We start from the raw sequence: 12,600 nt of genomic DNA on the forward strand, positions 1-12,600 counted from the left end.
CACTGCTGAACCCAGGGTGGGGACCACAACCACGAGCGGAACTTCCCAGGGCACGGTGACCCTCCCATGTCACAGAACTACACATGGGGAAGGGGCTGTGGAGCTGCTGGGAAACAGTCTCAGCCCCGGTTCCCATCAGCACCAGCCCTTCCATGGAGGGGGCACCCTGGCGTTTCCTTTGAGTTAAATTTAATACTTTATCGCATATTTGGCTGGGCCCTGGTTATTTATTTATTCTTCCTTTCTCTGAATAGTATCCTCATTTCTATTTCTATTCCAACAGGGCCACATTCTGGATTGAAGAGATTGAACGCTGCCTTAGACTCCTCTGTGGGGTTAAACCAGCACCCTTCATCCAGCACTCTGAATACTGAGCTGTCTCCCAGGTCCGTCACAGACATGGTGCATCAGGAGATGCTCAGACATATTTCTCAGTTTTCATTTCCTCCTTCCCAAAGCTACCTTCTCCCTCCTCCGCCGCTACCTCCAAATACAGCTTTTCTACTTCCTCTCACTGTCCTCGCCCCTGCCTCCACCACCCTCTGAGGTTGACCTTGTTCCCCTCACGTTCTTTCAGTCAAGATGTGAGGACACCTCGGTGATCTCGCCATGAAGTTTTCCTGCCTGGGACCTCCTCTGGAAGTAGGGTGCAGGCCTCGCAGCCTGCCTGGTTCCTCAGTTTCTGATTGTCTACTTCCCCATAACCCTCACAGCCTCATACTCACTTGCACCATCGCCCGCCCCCCCCACCCCACCCCAGCCCAGCTGACATGGCTCTGTGACTCCCATTGGACACCCCTCTCCCCCATCCTCCCTGGGGCCCCACCCCTCATCCAAAGCACACAGCATCTCTTCACCAGACCATAAACTACCAGACATACACTGCTCGCTCCCTGGAGTCTCTGTGGTATGTTCTGGCCACAAGGGGAGTGGGGTCCAGCTCATGCAGATTGAGATGTTGCCATCTCTCGGGGTCTGGACGGGAGAGCCGGGTGGTGGTGGGGAAGCCCGGCGTCAGACTTGTCTCCGGGTTCTAGCTGTCACCTGGACAGAGCCTGTGATAGAAGCACATCGCATCCCCCCACCCCCACCCCCACCCCACTCCCGCCTCACTGATATCACAGGGGCACAGCACTGACTTAGTTCCCTTATCTGCCCCGCCAGGAGGAGGACTGTGAAAAGGCCAGTGGGGAAATCAAAGGCGGGGTCCAGGGGAAGCTGGAGGAGAAAACAACTTCCCTGTTTCCCTCAGAGGCTGTCGGAAACCCAGAGGGCCTGGGGCAGCTTTCAAGTTGCCTGAATCTGGGGAGTCCCTGAGGCCTTGATGGGTGGGTAGAGCTTCGAGTTGAAAAAAACAGTGGCTTCTGCTGTCCCGCGGGGTCAGAGCAGGCCACTCAGAAGGGAGCTGTGGTACCGCCGCCCTCCCGGGACATTCCCACAGCCACTTGGATGGTAGGTCAGGAGGCTGCACCCTCCCCCCTGCCCGAAGGCCAGTGGTAACTCTTCGATGTATTTAACCCCTTAGGTCCAAGTGGCTGCTGGGACAGTTTCACTTTTGCAAATAATTTGTTTACGTCCTTCGTGGGAAGTTGGACCGCTCAGCCTGTCACAGAAGCTGCATTGGGGTGAGCTAGCTTTCTAAACACGGCCGCCGCCCCTGTGACTGACTCCAATTTCTTGAACCTACACCACGGCCCTGGCTTCTGATCTCAGCGCCTGTGTCTTCTCCTGACACGTTGTCTTCAGGTAGGTCAAATTCGAGTTCTCTGAAAAACTGTGGACAGTTGCTCTCTCTTCTTTGAGGTGTCAGCACCACAGATGGATGAAAGCAGCTGCTCTGGGGCCGGGAGGGGCATGTGAGAGATGTTTACTGTCGCCCTGCTCTGGCCAAAGTTTAAATTCGGAGCAAAGAAAGTGGGACAGCCGGGGCACATGCCCTGTTTGCTTCCTCCAGGGACAAACGGTTGGATAGAGAGAATAATTTTGCGTGTCCCCCACAGGGCAGCTGGCCTATGGCTAACTCCACGGAGGCACCTGAGGACGACTATGACGTGCTCATCGAGGATGGTCTGAATGACAACCCAGTGCCTCCTCCCTGCCAGCAGTACAACGCCAGCATCCTCTCAGCCCAGCTGGTCCCCCAGCTCTACTTGTCGGTGTTCATGGTGGGTCTCCTGGACAACATGTTGGTGGTGCTCGTCCTGATGAGATATAAAGGACTCCGACATGTGGAAAACATCTACTTCCTCAACGTGGCCATTTCCAATGTGTGTTTCTTGCTGGCTCTGCCATTCTGGGCTCACACAGCCGGCCACGGGGGGCTTCTTGGCAACTCCATGTGTGCCGCCGTCGTGGGCTTCTACTCCTTGGGGTTGTACAGCCAGGCTCTTGGCAACATCCTTCTGACTGTGCAGAGGTACCTGGTGGCTTTCAACATGAGATGCTCCCCGGCTGCCAGGACGGTGCCCTGCGGTCTTGTCACGAGTGCTGTGGCCTGGGTCACTGTCATTCTGGTCACTTTGCCTGAATTTCTATTTTACAGGCCTCCCAGGGAAGGTCAGGGAAATGTGTGCTCATTTCGCAGGCCTCCCTTCCTGCCTGCTGAGGAGCCATTCTGGAAGCATTTTCTGACCTTGAAGATGAACATCTTAGGGTTTCTCTTCCCACTATTTACTTTTGTGTTTTGCTACGCACGCATGAGGAAAACATTATGGGACAATGAGAGAAGGTCTGACCTCTTCAAGCTTGTCTTTGCCATCATGGTGGGTTTCCTTCTGATGTGGGGGCCCTACAATATTGCACTTTTTCTGTCTACGTTCCGAGAATACTTCTCTCTGGGTGACTGCCAGACCACCTTCAAACTGGACAAGGGGGTTCAGGTAACAAAACTTGTGGCCGCCACTCACTGCTGCATCAACCCATTCCTCTATGTATTTCTGGACAAGGCCTTTAGGACACACTTCTGCCACCTGTGTAAAGCTTCTCCACAACAGGCCTGCCCGGAACCTGCACAAGACACCTCCCAGGAAGAATCCAACTGTTCCTCTCATGTCTAAATTAGCTCTCTACGGACCAGGGAGGGGATGCAAGCAGTGGAGCATATGCGGAGCCCAGGGTCTTCTGAGTACCTGCAGGACCTCAGAGCACTGCTGAGTATGGCTCCTATTAAAAAGCAATAAATTAATTTTTGTCTCATTTCATTATTTTTTGTATCTTTTTTTTTTTTAGATATTTGCGTGTAAAATAAGAAGTCGAAAGGCAAATGGGAACAGTGGGGCAAACATTTACGGAGAATTGACTTGGAGACACCACGCTATTCTCAAACACAGGCTTCTCCTTCTCTCATTACTTGACCACAGAGATGTAGGTTAGAATTAGAACTATTTTCCTATTTCTCTCAGGGGGGAACAGGCTCAGACATTTGGCTAGAAGTTACAGGGTAAGGACACAGACACAGGAGCCATTTGCTCCTGAGTCTCTGCTTTATCCCTCATACCACACTCTCAACAAAGGGGCAAGAAAACATGTTCAACAAAAGGTGCGGAAGAGCAAAACTGAGCCACATTCTGGTTAGAGGCAACCATTCACATAGCCGTTTCCCAAGGCCAGAGAGATAGTAAAGTGGGTAAAGCACTTGCCTTGCACACAGCCAACCCAGCTTCGATCTACAGCATCCGATGTGGTCCCCCAAGCCCACCAGAAATAACCCTGAGTGATGTTGGTCCCCAAACCAAAAGCAAACCAAAAAATAAATAAAAGGTTTTTTCCAGACGCGTTTTCCTATAGTCATTGAAAAAATTGGAGGCTTGGGATAAAGAGGTAAAGTGACTTGCTCCGTCCCTTGCTCAGAGGAAATAATCACCACAGTCTTGAGGCCTCTAACTACCCCAAGCTGGTTCTTTCTCACATTTTTTCACGGTAGAGATAAACCATGTTTAGAAGTGTTGACCATGATGCTCGTTTTGTCCTTTGGGGTGTGGCATGTGTCTTGGGACTCACCAGGCTGTGGTTATGAGACGATGCTCATTTCCTTCTGTGGTTGCATTGGTGGCAGCTCCCACCTCAGCAGGAGACCAACTTCTCATGCATGGTGACTTCCATTGGGCCCCAGCTGTGTGAAGCCTGCTCAGCCTTGTCACTGGTTCAGTGCTGAACAGTGTATTCACTGGACCCTTGATGATCTCGACCCTGTCCCAAAGGCCTGGAGAGCACCTCCTCTTTGTTGCCATGGGCCACAGTCACTGCTCACGGCTGAGTCCTCAGATCCACACCAGGCTGCTGCGACCTCCCTGCACAGAAGAGACTTGGAGGCCTAGTGTGATGACTGCCAAGCATACCTAGTCACCACCCCGCTGCATCCACGCACACAAGCCTACGCTGTTCCCTCCTGCAGCACCTTGCAGGGATGCCGTGGGCTTCCCCCTTGCCCAAAGGAGGTTCCTTCCCTCCCACCTCAAGTGGATGCCTATAAGCAGATACTCAGTGACACGGAACCCACCCAGAGCTTGAGTTTGGGCCTTTTCTTCCTTCCTTCAAGAAAAGTGGTTGGGGATTGGTTTTTTATTGAACTGAGGAAAATGTTTTCTGAACATTAGAAGCCTCTGCATGCCACCCTGACCTGAAGGCCTTCATTTGTGCTGGATGAATCACACAGAAAGCCTAGTAGGATAGGAAAGGGGACTTCTGAGACATGTGGCGGTCATGGCAGATAGCCCTGGCCCATGTCCCAGGGCAGTGAGTCTGGGACATTGCACACACTACAATGTGCAGATTGCCAGGGCCCCTTTCAGAAGTTCTAATTGGTAAGTCTGGGGAGGGAGCCAAGAATCTCGTCCTTAACAAATTCCTCAGAAGCTACTCATACGGTCGGCCCGGGCAGCAATTTTCCAAGGAGAAGGCGGCTGGCTAACGGGAGGGTGGGTGGTTGTGGAGGGATTGTTTTGTGCTGAAGAGAAATGGAGTTTAGCATCAGGGCGGATTTGTTCAGAAAAGTGAGGGTGCCCTTGTGGCAGAGGACAATGAGGCAGCCGTGAGTTTGGAAGAAATGACTGAAAGGATTTGTACAATGACTTCAGCTTTGCTGAGCTGCTCACTGTGTTGCCCCTTCTTTGGGGGCTTCTTTGGGTGTGGGAAAGCTGTGGGCCTGACTCCAGGGAGGCTGCAGGGGTCACAATGGTGGTGAGATGACTCAAATGAATCACTCAGGACTTTTTCCTAAACAGAGGATCTAGAGGAGACTGCTTGGAATTACCATGAAAAAAGGGGGAGAGGGGTGCAGGGGAGGCAACTAATGGTAAAGTTTGAAATGGCTTTTTTTTTTTTGCCCAAAAGGATACAGAATTGCTGAAACACACGGCTGGTGGGAGTGTAAATTGTGACAGACAATTGGGGAAAATCTGGTTCTTCCAGATTTAGAAAACTACTGATTGTGTACCTATTAGCCATTGCATTCTTTAGTATTTAGCCAGAGCAATAAAAACATGGGTCAGGGACCAGAGAAATAATACAGCAATTTGAGCACTTGTCTTACATACAAGCAACCTGAGTTTGATCCCCAGCACCACATATCATTCCCCGAGACCTGCCAGGAGTGATTCCTAAGTGTGGATCCAGGAGGAAACTCTGAGCACTGCCAAATATAGCCCAAACACACACACACACACACACACACACACACACACACACACACACAGAGTCCATTGTAAGACTTCTATGTTCATAGCATCTTTGTGTTCAATGGGCTCCAAATTGGAACCATCCAAATGTCTACTGAAAGATGAATGCATTAGTAAGGAGTAGCATATCTACAAAATGGCAATTGACTCATTATTAAGAAGAAACTACTGTTATGCAAAACAACATGCGTGACTATGACAATTCTGAATGAAAGAAATCAAACATGAGGAAAAACGGACAAAGAAGATGGCTCAAGGGACTGAAACAACTGCTTTGCATGTGGGAGCACCAGGCTCAGTCCCCATGCCCCTACCGCAATATGGAGCAAGAGTAGCCTTCAAGTACCACCAGGCAGAACCCCAAAACCACAGAAATACTTGTCATAAATTACAATGGATTGTATAGAAATACTACAGAGTTATAAAAAAAACTATTATGGAAAATTATATGCCAGTAGGCTAAAGCAATAGCACAGTGGGTAGGGTGTTTGCCTTGCATGGGGCCGACCTGGGTTCGATTCCTCTGTCCCGGCAAGCTACCGAGAGTATCCTGCCCGCATGGCAGAGCCTGGCAAACTCCCCGTGGCATATTCAATATGCCAAAAACAGTAATAAGTCTCACAATGGAGACGTTACTGGTGTCCGCTCGAGCAAATCGATGAACAACAGGAGGACAGTGCAGTGCAGTGCTATATGCCAGTAATTTTGATAAAATGACGAGTACTTTTTTTTAAGAGATGTTTACTAGTTGATCCTGTTTCTAGAAATTTCTGGGAAAAACTACACAGGAACAATGCAAATCAATGGTTGTTGAGGCTGTGCTGAGTGGAAAAGAGAAAGGAGTGTTGTCAAGGCGCACAAGGAAATTTTAAGAATGTAAATATGTCTGCAGTTTTGGTCATGGAGATGGCTTCACTGGCATATATGTGTTCCAAAGCTGACAAAACTGTGTGGCTTAGATATATGGCTCATCACAGGCCTACTAAGCCTCAGTAAGACTATGTAAAACCTAAGATCCACCATTATATTATATAGCTTGACTTGTCGTGGACGCACAATAAGTGTTTGCCTGGAGATACCCAGCACTGTACTTCTGCTACACGTCCCAAGTAGAATCGACAACAAAATAAGAGTGCTATGTATTCTCTCATGACCGCAACCAAGATGGGAGCACAAAGAGGAAACCACTGGGGGAGGCCCAGTGGGGAGTACTGTCTATATGGCCAGCTCTGGATCGCCCATTTTGGTGGGTACTAAAGATAAACTATGTCTCCCAGCCTCCAAGACTCTCATATGTTGAAGTTTTAACCCCATGTGTATTGGAAGAGAGCACTTTGGGGAGCTAATGAGGGTTCCCCTGGGGTCATGAGAATATAGCCTTTGTGATGGGATTAGTGTGCTGACAAGAAGAGACTCCAGAGAGCTGGCTCCTTTGGGCAACCTGAGCACGCAGCAAGATCATCTACCTACGCATCTTAAGATGAGAAGCATCTCTGAGCCAGAGCTAAAGCAAACCGCACGGGAGCCTGATCTTGGACTTGTCAGCACCCAGACGCTGAGAAAGAAAAGTCTGTTGTTCAAGCCTCTGAGTCTGTGGTATTTTTATTATGGAAACCTGAGCCAATGCAGATGAGGCTCATCTAGGTTGACATTGAGTAGCAGATGAAAACAGCATGAGAAATCAGAAGCAAAATCTTGAAAGAAAGTACCCCAGAATATATGGAAAGAGGGTAAAGAGTTTTCAGAAGTGAAGGAAAAGAGACAGAAATTCTCATCATACCACAGGGGCTGGAGCAATAGTACAACAGATAGAGTGTTTGCCTTGCAGGCAGCCAACCCAGGTTCAATCCGCAGCATCCCATATGGCTCCCCGAGGACTGCCAAGAGTAATTCCTGAATGCAGAGCCAGGAGTAATCCCTGAGCATAGTTGGGTGTGACCCAAAAAGAAAAAAAAATTATGCCAAAAGTTCTGGATTCCCCTCTGCCCCCCACTTCCACCACATGTGGAGGAGAAATCACTGAGAAAATCTCTGAGAAAATGGTTCTCGCAGATGTTTATAAACACCATGATGACAAAGAATGATTTTATCAGCATTTTCAGGTTGAAATCATAGAATGTATAGAAGCTAAAGATCTGAAAACTTCTACTGTGACTGAAAGTTAAACAGTTATGAAAAATAAAAGATTTGTGATGAAAAAGTCAGCTATAATTGCCCACACACATAAAAGGTGTATTGGAAACATTAATAATTGATAGTCCAACAGGATCTTCCTCCTCTGTCATAACAGGGTAATTATTCTAAAGAGAAAAGTAGAACATCCTTTACCACTATTGCACCAGAAAACAAACTAACTAAAATCTAAAAAGAGAGTGGCCAAAGTGTATTCAAGGAAATCGGACAGAATTTCTGGCTTAAACTGTAGATTGGTTTTCGTTTTATTTATTTATTTAGTATTGCTTTTGGGGCCACACCTGATGCTGCTAAGAGTCTACTCCTGACTGGATGCTTAGGAGGTCACTTTTGATGGTGCTCAAGGCATGAGATGCTGGAATCAAACCCATGTATCCTGCATGCAAAGCATGTGCTCCAGCCGGTTGAATGATCATTCTGTCTCTGTAAATTGTTTTCTAACATGAGAAAAAGTACTATCAGGTCAAGATCATCCTGATTTGGATCATCGGAGAAAAAGACTGAAATCTTATGAACAATCTTCTTTTGATGTCAATTTTACATATTTAGGGGAACAACTTTGGAAATGGGAAGCACAGTTGATGCAGTGAATGAGAAAGCTACAACATTTGAAGTTGGGGGAAAAAATCGAACCCAGGAAACGAGATAAACTGACATTTCCATTAAGCAAAAAACTTCTTTGGTTCCTTTTCTTAAATGTGCTGTGACCGTGCGAGTCCATGTTATTCTCCACCAAAAACCTGCTCCTGATCCCTGTCCGATTCCAATGGACTTTTTCCTCTACAGAATGCTTTCCCAGACATCCACATGAGCAGTGCAGCAAGTTCTTCAAAGGAAATGGAACCAATGGGCTTTGTTTCAGAAGTGTGAAAACAGGCTGTAGTCACATGGTGTTCATGTCTGGGTGCCAGCACCCAGACTCTGCCAGAGTCTTGTGCTCTTCTTCTTTCTCTCCCATGTTATCTCCACCAACCACTGCTCTGTGCAACCACGGGGCTCTGTCTACACAAGTCCCCTTCTATTCGTGCACTAGATTTTTGATAACAGTCCAAAGGCTTGGGGATGGAGGGGGTCCTGTATTCACTGCTCCCCTTAGCAACCCATTTATAGCCACAGAGAGAAGCATAGTTCTTCTCCCAAGAGCATCTCTGGTACATCTAACAAGAAAAGCTTTGATCTGAGGTTCAAGACTCTAAATCTCTTGATCTTTCTCTGTGTGTGACCGTTAGCTTTGAGTGGGGGGTTAGTTGCTTGAGACGATTCTATCATTCCTGCTCAGCGAATGGGTGGAAAAGGGGTGTCTGTCACTTCCCGTGGGACCTAGCATAAGCCATCTGGCTCCTCTGCTTCCCACATCTGGGGACCCAGAGAGAACGTCCCCGCAGGGCAGCCAGCCTGATGATGCCTGTCATAGAGTTCTAACAGATCTCCTCCTCCAGTCAGGATACTCCCCACTCTCTCCAGGTCCAAGACTAATACCATTGTTTGAAGGCTTTGAGTCCTGTCCATTCTTGCTTGTTTACAAGGGAGCAAGGGAGCATAGATTAGCTCACCTAAGACAGAACCTGCTTTTCTCTGTTTGTGACTACTGATCTAGTCAGCAGTTTTGCTCTGTGAGTCTATGAGTGGCTTCCTCAGCAAAGGCCCTTCCCACAACCCCTTTAAAGAAATTTGCCTCAAATTTCCTGGGGGTGCAGATATAGCTAGCATCCCAGGCCTCAGGAATTGTCCCAGGATCCTCAAATGAGCAGACCCTCCATTCATAATTTGTGAATGTAAACTTATGCTAAGTCCATCTGAAGAAAATCATGCATATGCCCATTCTGTGCCCAGACTTATCTCTGAAGGACTGGAGGGCACAGGCTTGCTAATGAACCTATGAATAAACTAGACAAGTCTGGATGCAGGATGGATAAGGAGTGGTCAAGAGAGACTTCGGTAAACACAGGTGCACCATCAGTCCCCCAGAAAGAGGTGGCATTCATTCATGGTTCTGAAGGAAACCAAGAGAGAGGAGGTGACTGTGGGGAACAGGGAATACTTCCTGTACATGGTTTATATCTTCATTGGGATATCATAGAAAAATTAAATGGCCCATTTTATTATTAGAATAAGAGTTCTAACTGCTTTTGCAATCACAAATTGGAAGCATTAATTAGATTTAGCCTATTCAGAAATAAATAACTACATCTGTGTCTTGTGGTCGCTGCTTGAATAGTGAGTATAGACTTGTAGAGATGAAGGGTGTAGAGAGCATGGAAAAGACTAAAGCAATAATTAGCTACCACATACCAATACTGGAGTTTTAAAATAGAAGTTCATGTGTCACCTGACATTTTACTGTCCTACTGCAGATGTTTTCATTTTTGCAAGCATATGTTTCATAGCTGCACCTCAATGCTGCAAAGGGTTTTACTGTCTGCTTAACTCATTAGATTCTATAAATACCTCTCCTCTACACAATGTCCCAAGTGCCTATATTCTCAAGATTATAAAAATCAATTAATTTGATATACCTAAGCTTTTTAAGCTTTGTGCCCTAATACAGCATTTTATTACTTTAAACTTTAATGTATAAGAAACATCATTCTTAAGAACTTTTCGCTAATGATGAATTGTTTTCCCAGGATCATCTCCTTGTAGAGAGTGTGGTGGCTTTGTAATGAGTAAAACTTGGCTAGGCTGAATCCTAGAATTCTGCATGTTTCTTGTTAAGATGGATTTCAGAAGAGATTCTTGAGAGAGATTTGGAGAGTGGAAGTGAAGTGGCAACTGTTTCCTTATTCACTAGGCTTCTTTGCTGTCATTTATCCCACCTCCCTGTTGTGGGTGTCAGGTCCACACTGTTCCTCCATTCCCACCAGCACTGCATTTGAGTTTTAGCTGTGCTACATCCCTGTTGAGCTAAAAAGAACTGCCATCTCAAATTTTGACAGTTGTGGATGAAGGAGTCTATGGAAAGTATAAATATCAGATAAATAATTCTTCCTGAGAAAAGTCACTGATTCGGGAGGCTGATGTTCACCCTTTGTGCAGAAAGCAGAGTTTCCGCTCGTGTCCCTTCTTAGCACTGAGTCAGTGGGTCCAAAACAAAGTTCCAGAGAAGAAAGTCTTGAGGGATGCACTCACAGGATCACATTTGACCCTCAAAATGCATTAAAAGGGAGAGAGGGAAGCAGGAGAAGCTATATGAAGCGGAAAGTTCAAGGAGCGTGTGGTTCACAGCATCGAAAAGAGAAACGTGGGGCGGGGGTCAGGGGGCGGGGAGCAAGGTTGCAGCCGCTTTACAAAACCTTAGGGAAACTTGGAAGAGCAGAGTGTCCTGTGCTAGAGTTACTAGAGAACTGAATTACAGGAGGGAGAGAGGAAGAGAGCGCTCCCACCACCTCCCACGGGCTGAAGGAAGGGAAGACAGTTCTCTGGAAGTATGCTTTGAAGAGACTGGCTAAGAAAAAAGCGCCCAAAAATAGTGATTCAAGGTTACAGGTCAAGGGCAAGCAGCAGCTCACATTTTCCTAAATGTCTCTATGTGAAGATTTACTACTCGGGAGGCTGCTTCATTCCATTATCAAATATACCTCTTCTTGATATCATTGATATCATTTCTGGCAATCCCTCACTTTTTATTCGCTGGAGCGATAGCACAGCGGGTAGGGTGTTTGCCTTGCATGCAGCCAACATGGCCGACCCAAGTTCGATTCTTCTGCCCCTCTCAGAGAGCCCAGCAAGCTACCGAGAGTATCTCACCCGCACGGCAAAGCCTGGCAAGCTCCCTGTGATGTATTCGATATGCCAAATACAGTAACAAGTCTCACAATGTTACTGGGCCCGCTCGAGCAAATCGATGAACAACAGGGTCACCGTGACCGTGACTGTGACCGTCTCCCCAACCCTAGAAACACTCACAGAGTCTCTCTCTCTCTCTCTCTCTCTCTCTTGCAAACACACACACACACACACTCCATGTGCACATACACCAACATGCACACATTCACATGCTGCAGGCACACCCTGCACCCTCTCATGTTGGATCCTCTGCTGGCACTGCTTCTGAGCCATCTGAACGATGCCACCCTCTTGATTAAACATCTGGGGGAGATTCTCCTTGAGGCAAGAAAGCTTCAGAGGCATTGCTCCAGATATGACAATGGGCAGTACCAAGAGGGGATCCAACACTCTCGCATGCACATACATACATGCACAGACCCACCCACAAACACACACTGAGAAAAGGTTGTCAACAAGCAGCCAGTGTTCTAAGGAACATAGTGGTCAGCGTGTCCTTATACTCCAGACCACAGGGCCTCATCACTGCAGCTGCAGGAAAGAGAAGTTGAGACCTGGAAAACTTGGGCGGGTATTTGGTCTAATAGAGGATTTCAGAATAAATTCTTAAAAAGTGACTGATGATCATGAGCTGGGGGAGAAGGCAGCTGGAATGGAGAAGGGACCATTAAGACAATGATGATTAGAGGAATCAATCCAGGATGGGCGATGTATACTGAAAGTAGGTAAAGGACCAAACATGAAAACCTCTCAGTATCTGTATTGCAAACCATAATGCCCAAAAGTAGAGAGAAAGAGTATGGGGTAAACTGTCTGCCATGGAGGCAGGGGGAGAGTTGGAAAGGGGGGTATACTGGGAACATCGGTGTTGGAGAATGTGCACTGGTGGAGGGATGGGTGTTTGATCATTGTACGACTGAAACTCAAACATGAAAGCACGTAACTG

The 12,600-nt window shown here is 47.3% G+C and overlaps 1 protein-coding gene across 1 annotated transcript; it reads left to right on the top strand.

Annotated features, from left to right (window-relative positions):
• The first annotated feature begins 1,635 nt into the window (after positions 1–1,635).
• On the top strand, positions 1,636–3,105 carry CCRL2 (C-C motif chemokine receptor like 2). Its single transcript, XM_056129657.1, has 2 exons — positions 1,636–1,746; positions 2,001–3,105. Exon 2 carries the CDS (start codon positions 2,013–2,015, stop codon positions 3,054–3,056), a length of 1,044 nt encoding a protein of 347 aa, XP_055985632.1. The 5' UTR covers positions 1,636–1,746; positions 2,001–2,012; the 3' UTR covers positions 3,057–3,105.
• The last annotated feature ends 9,495 nt before the right edge of the window (positions 3,106–12,600 follow it).

The sequence above is a fragment of the Sorex fumeus genome, unplaced genomic scaffold (genome assembly GCF_029834395.1).
Source record: "Sorex fumeus unplaced genomic scaffold, SorFum_2.1 ptg000072l, whole genome shotgun sequence".
Classification (NCBI taxonomy): domain Eukaryota; kingdom Metazoa; phylum Chordata; class Mammalia; order Eulipotyphla; family Soricidae; genus Sorex; species Sorex fumeus.

Excerpts from the sequence above, each read along its gene's own strand:
- CCRL2 (XM_056129657.1), top strand. The coding sequence starts at position 2,013 with ATGGCTAACTCCACGGAGGCACCTGAGGACGACTATGACGTGCTCATC.